The sequence below is a fragment of the Bombina bombina genome, chromosome 1 (genome assembly GCF_027579735.1).
Source record: "Bombina bombina isolate aBomBom1 chromosome 1, aBomBom1.pri, whole genome shotgun sequence".
In the NCBI taxonomy this organism is placed as follows: domain Eukaryota; kingdom Metazoa; phylum Chordata; class Amphibia; order Anura; family Bombinatoridae; genus Bombina; species Bombina bombina.
In genome coordinates this window covers 140,902,984-140,909,239 of record NC_069499.1, presented here as the reverse complement: position 1 = coordinate 140,909,239, position 6,256 = coordinate 140,902,984, and the positions used below count along the sequence as shown (strand labels likewise).

Below are 6,256 nucleotides of genomic sequence, written 5' to 3'. Positions count from 1 at the left end.
TCTGGAGTAGACCGTCCCTTTATGGGACAATGGATCTATGAGTCTAGATGGTGCTGCCAAGTGATTATCTATGACAATAAGCAGACAATTCTACAATCATGAACTATTTGAGTTCTGAAACGTATATTGCAAGTCCAACAAGAAGGCCAGCATCTGTGTTCAAACTTTTCAAAAACATAAAAAAAACTGTTTAACTATTTTTGCCATTCAGTACATAAAATGAAGCAAATGTTTAATACACATTTATATACTTATTTTATTTTTGTTAGGAGTGAAATGGAAGAGAGTCCATATGTTTAATCAAGATCTAATTCAACAGTCAAGGAGCTGTTGGCTTTCTGTAGCATTTCCACAGTTGTCTCCTTCTTCTTTATGGCTGGAAGGTCACTCAAGAATAAGTAGTTTAGGTTCCTAAAAATACATAAATATATCAGTACAAATTGATGTCCAGTATTTTAGCAACTTAGACGGGAGGGAGGCAGTTGGAGTCTTCAGTTTACTCATAAGGAACAAAAACATAAACACAACTAACAATTACTGCAGCTCCTTGACTAAAATAATAATACAATGTTAGCTACTCACGTCAGTGTATTGAGAGCAATCACCCCTCTGTCTGTGACATTGCCACATGAAATGATCTCCAGTCTTTGTAGGCTTTTCTGCAGGTTTTCTATTTTGCTGAGTCTCTCTAAGCAGGCATCCTCAATATAAATACACTTGCACAGTTTAATTTCCTCAACATGTTCCAGACCATCTGTAATGGAAACAGGGCACTTTAAAAGAGTAAACTTTACTTTACACTTGCATAGAACTTGATCAAAAGTTTACATACCCTGGTGATTTTGGCCTGATAACATGCACACAAGTTGACACAAAGGGGTTTGAATGGCTATTAAAAGTTAACCATCCTCACCTGTGATCTGTTTGCTTGTAATTAGTGTGTGTGTATAAAAGGTCAATGAGTTTCTGGACTCCTGACAGACCCTTGCATCTTTCATCCAGTGCTGCACTGACGTTTCTGGATTGTGAGTCATGGGGAAAGAAAAAGATTTGTCAAAAGATCTGTGGGAAAAAGGTAGTTGAACTGTATAAAACAGGAAAGGGATATAAAAAGATATCAAAGGAATTGAGAGTGCAAATCAGTAGTGTTCAAACTCTAATCAAGAAGTGGAAAATGAGGTGTTCTGTTTGATAACATACTACATTCATCTTGCCATTAATTCTGACCCAAATTTCCTGTGCCTTTTTAGCTCACACATCCCCAAAACATCAGCAATCCACCTCCGTGTTTCACAGTAGGAATGGTGTACCTTTCATTATAGGCCTTGTTGACTCCTCTCCAAATGTAACGTTTATGGTTGTGGCCAAAAAGCTCAATTTTGGTCTCATCACTCCAAATGACTTTGTGCCAGAAATTTTGAGGCTTGTCTCTGTGCTGTTTGGCGTATTGTAAGCAGGATACTTTGTGGCATTTGCGTAGTAATGGCTTTCTTCTGGCGACTCGACCATGCAGCCCATCTTTCTTCAAGTGTCTCCTTATTGTGCATCTTGAAACAGCCACACCACTTGTCCTGTATTTCACCTGAAGTTATTTGTGGGTTGGTCTTTGCATCCCAAACAATTTTCCTGGCAGTTGTGGCTGAAATTTTAGTTGGTCTACCTGACCGTGGTTTGGTTTCAACAGAACCCCTCATTTTCCACTTCTTTATTAGAGTTTGAACACTGCTGATTTGCATTCTCAATTCCTTAGATATCTTTTTATATCTCTTTCCTGTTTTATACAGTTCAACTACCTTTTCCCGCAGATCCTTTGACAATTCTTTTGCTTTCCCCATGACTCAGAATCCAGAAAGATGAAAGATGCAAGGGTCTGTCAGGAGTCCAGAAACTCATTGACCTTTTATACACTCACACTAATTACAAGCAAACAGATCACAGGTGAGGATGGTTCCTTTAATAACCATTCAAACCCCTTTGTGTCAATTTGTGTGCATGTTATCAGGCCAAAATCACCAGGGTATGTAAACTTTTGATCAGGATCATTTGGGTAGTTTCTGTTGTCATTATGATTTAAAAAGAGTAAAAACAGTTGATTGATAATAAATGGCTTCAGCCAAACACTAACCATGAGTGAAAGAAAAGTTTTTTGTGTTATCATTTATATTCTCTGAAAAATGGCCAAGAAATCATAAATTCTGCCAGGGTATGTAAACTTATGAGCACAACTGTATACACACACACACACACACATATATATATAGATATACATATATATATATATATACACACACACACACAGTAGCCCACAAAAGTGAGTGTACAGCCTGCATAACAGTGTAAATTTTCTGTCCCCCTCAAAATAACTCAACACACAGCCATTAATGTCTAAACCGTTGGCAACAAAAGTGAGTACACCCCTAAGTGGAAATGTCCAAAGTGTCAATATTTTGTGTGGCCATCATTATTTTCCAGCACTGCCTGAACCCTATTGGGCATGAAGTTCACCAGAGCTTCACAGGTTGTCACTGGAGTCCTTTTCCACTCCTCCATGACGACATCACAGAGCTGGTGGATGTTAGAGACCTTGTGCTCCCCCACCTTCCGTTTGAGGATGCCCCACAGATGCTCAATAGGGTTTAGGTCTGGAGACATGCTTGGCCAGTCCATCACCTTTACTCTCAGCTTCTTTAGCAAGGCTAATAAGTTTATCTTGGTCTCATCGGACCACAGGACATGGTTCCAGTAATCCATGTCCTTAGTCTACTTGTCTTCAGCAAACTGTTTGCGGGCTTTCTTGTGCATCATCTTTAGAAGAGGCTTCCTTCTGGGACGACAGCCATGCAGCACTGACAGTCTAACCCCCCACCCCTTCAACCTCTGCAGCAATGCTGGCAGCACTCATACGTCTATTTCCCAAAGACAACCTCTGGATATGACGCTGAGCATGTGCACTCAACTTCTTTGGTCGATCATGGCGAGACCTGTCCTGTAAAACCGCTGTATGGTCTTTCACACCGTGCTGCAGCTCAGTTTCAGGGTCTTGGCAATCTTATTATAGCCTATGCCATCTTTATGTAGAGCAACAGTTCTTTGCCATGAGGTGCCATGTTGAACTTCCAGTGACCAGTATGAGAGAGTGTGAGAGCGATAACACCAAATTTAACACACCTGCTCCCCATTCACACTTGAGACCTTGTAACACTAACGAGTCACATGCCCCCGGTAGATAAAAACTCTTTTCTTCAGATAGAAAGAATCCACAGCTGCATTCATTACTTTTGGAAATTCAGAACCTGCCCACCAGGAGGAGGCAAAGACACCCCAGCCAACGGCTTAAATACTCCTCCCACTTCCTTCATCCCCCAGTCATTCTGCCGAGGAACAAGGAACAGTAGAAGAAATATCAGGGTGAAAATGTGCCAGAAGAAAAATAACAGATGGAAAGAGTCCACAGCTGCATTCATTACTTTTGGGAAAATAATACCCAAGCTATATAGGACACTTAATTCTCAAACGGGAGGGTACAAAAGGCGGCCCATTCTGAGGGCACCAGGCCTGAAAAAAAACCTTACCCAACAAAAAACCTGCTTTCTGCCGATAAATTGAAAAAAGAAAAGGCCCCCAGGACACTGACCCGCAGATAGTCCACAAGCCTTGCTAGAGACCAGAGAGAGAAACACAACAGCCAGCACGCCTCCTAGGAGACACCGTCGCCCAGTAAGCGGGCCTCAACAACACACCCCGTACCAGAGAAGGGGATTAACTAACAGAAACTCCCAAAAAGGAACAAGCAAGGATTCCCGGAAGACCCTAAAAAGAGTATAACAGTTTCCAAGAAAAGGAAAACACCAAGAACCAGGCAAGCTCACAGAGACCGAAACCAGTCCTGAGAAACAAGGGGAGTCAATGCCCAGACCCCAGAATGTACAGAAAACCCAAGGATAAAACCGGGCATCCGACACAGAGAAGAACTTCTCCTAAAGATAGTGCTACCGCACCCTCAAGACGCAAGGAAACTCAAAATATTGAAGTCTTCAGAAACCGATATACGTGCAGCAAACCCAGAAGGCAAACCCCTGGGTCAACACCACACACTACAGTAATACCAGGATGACTCTGATTAAAATACTTGCAGGCAAGTAAGAGCAGCAGAAGATAGGTCAACCAACAGACTGCAAAACATCCACTAAGCAGTGGACCCAGCACAGGCTTAACCAAAAAGCCGCCAGTCCTACTCACATATCTTGAACATGGAGAAAGCACAGAACCCCAAAAAGGCTCACCGTACCACAAAGGATCCAAAAGTGAACAATAGAGGTTTGGCAAAAGACACAAAACACACAGACAAGGTGCAAACAGCGGCAACTGATTTCAAACCGCAACCTTATGCTTACTAGGCAACAAGTAACCCACAGGCTACTACAGCTGGCTGTCAAGTCTGAAAGACAGGGAAAAAGAAAAACCCACAAACACCAGTCCCCAAAAAGAGGACGGAGCTCGGGTGCCAACCCAAGAGTTATAACAATAGGAACTCCAAAGAGAACCCATAGGAGAGGAACAGAGAAAATGCAATAGAGCCCTCAGAAGGCCTAGCACGACACTCCATGACAGTCTCAAATATCAAGACATCATCTCCCCAGATGAAACAGAACCCCAGAGAGTGGATCGCTCTCCTCTAAAGGATAAAAAACACCTGTTCCAACAACCTGCACACAGGACAGGACAACCAACCTCCAGAGAGAGGAAACCCCACCCCCACAAGGAGGACAAACTACCCCCCCGAAGGGGAGAATACTGAAAAGAACAGCGCACAAGCTCATAAGACATGAAACCATAGGCTGAGGAAACAAATCCAATGAAATCATCCAGATGTCATAGATGAACACAGAGGAACTCCCCAAAAAGGGGAGCACACCTCCGACAAAAGGCACAGAAATCCTGGCCAAACTGCTAACAGCTCAACTGTCTAGACTGAAGGTCATAGCCTATGTTCCCAGGAAAAACTAGATCACACCAAACCAGCTACAGGATCGTAAGTCTTCCGGACATCCAGAAGATTCACAACAAAAACTATAGGCCTGTGCCCCAGATCGTTCCAGGGAACATAACCAGACTAACCCGGAGAATGGGAACAAGACTCACTCGGAATCCCAACCCAAAAGGAAGATAAAAGCCCTTACAGGAGCCCAACACTCCAAAAGGAGTGAAAGTACAACAGAGTAGCATGAAGAGCCTAGAGCCCAAAAAGGCGTTAAAACAACACCCAGGGAAAACATTGAGGACAAAGTCACCCGAATAGTGAGGAAAACAAAGGCTAGTCTTCATAATCTCCTCAGGAGTACCAGAGGACCGTACACAAGGAAAAAAAATGCAGAGCATCCTAAACCCCTTTGGAAAAACCCCTGAGCGAAGCTTGGAGAAGGAGACAACACAGCCTATCGTCCCTGATAGGGAATGACTAAATTCCCAACTAGAAAAGGCCACAAGGCCCTCCCATAAGACAGTCAAGACCGCTAAGGAGCAACAGACAAAGTCCAGAAGTCTCATCCGAAGAAGAGAACCTCAAAAGGAAAAAATCCAAAAAGGACCATTCCCAGAGCCGCAGAAGGCAAGACCGCTAAAACCGGCGCAAGGAGGTCCTAAATCCTCCAAACCTCCAACCCACGCGGGGAAGGAAACACTCCACATCCCGACGTAAAGTTGGAATAAATGAGAGAGACGCAGCAGAACTCCACCGAGTCCCAGCCGACCAGCTTGAGAGGCCAATGAGGACTGAACCAATCCCCCATGCCTCACGGACCCTCAGGTCCACACAGATGCGTAGCTGAAACTTGTAAAAGTAAACAAGAATAACACAATAATATGTGAGGCACTCTGCGCCCAACCGGACCAGCCAGACAGAACAGGCGCTACGTGTCTGAATACGGCCTTGAGGCAGAAGGATCTAAACCCAATCAGGACCAGCCTGAAACCAAGGCCCATCACTGTATAGGCCACATAGAATCCCCTCCAGAGAGGGAGAACAGCAGACACACATAGGATCAAACACATCCATAACAAACTTCCTTAGAAGTAACAGTGCGATCAAACATCGTGAGTATCGATTCCAGACAAACTTCCTGAAGGAATTATAACCAACATGAGCTTTAAATCCAATTAAAATAAAAGATAAGGCAACCCGCAGGTTTATCACCTAAGAAGAACAGACGCACCCACAGGAACGGCCCAACAGGGACCCTGTTCTACCAAGCTCAAA

At 43.7% G+C, this 6,256-nt stretch overlaps 1 protein-coding gene across 1 annotated transcript in view; it reads right to left on the bottom strand.

The window, feature by feature from the left end:
- Nucleotides 1–231: 231 nt before the first annotated feature.
- The window catches only part of DMAC2L (distal membrane arm assembly component 2 like), a 180,007-nt gene continuing 173,982 nt past the window's right edge, over nucleotides 232–6,256 (bottom strand). The window contains exons 4-5 of the mRNA XM_053697642.1: nucleotides 583–754; nucleotides 232–411 (exon numbers count right to left, since the gene is read on the bottom strand). Coding sequence (XP_053553617.1) covers nucleotides 297–411; nucleotides 583–754 — 287 coding nt within the window. The 3' untranslated portion in view covers nucleotides 232–296. The remainder of the gene's footprint in view (nucleotides 412–582; nucleotides 755–6,256) is intronic.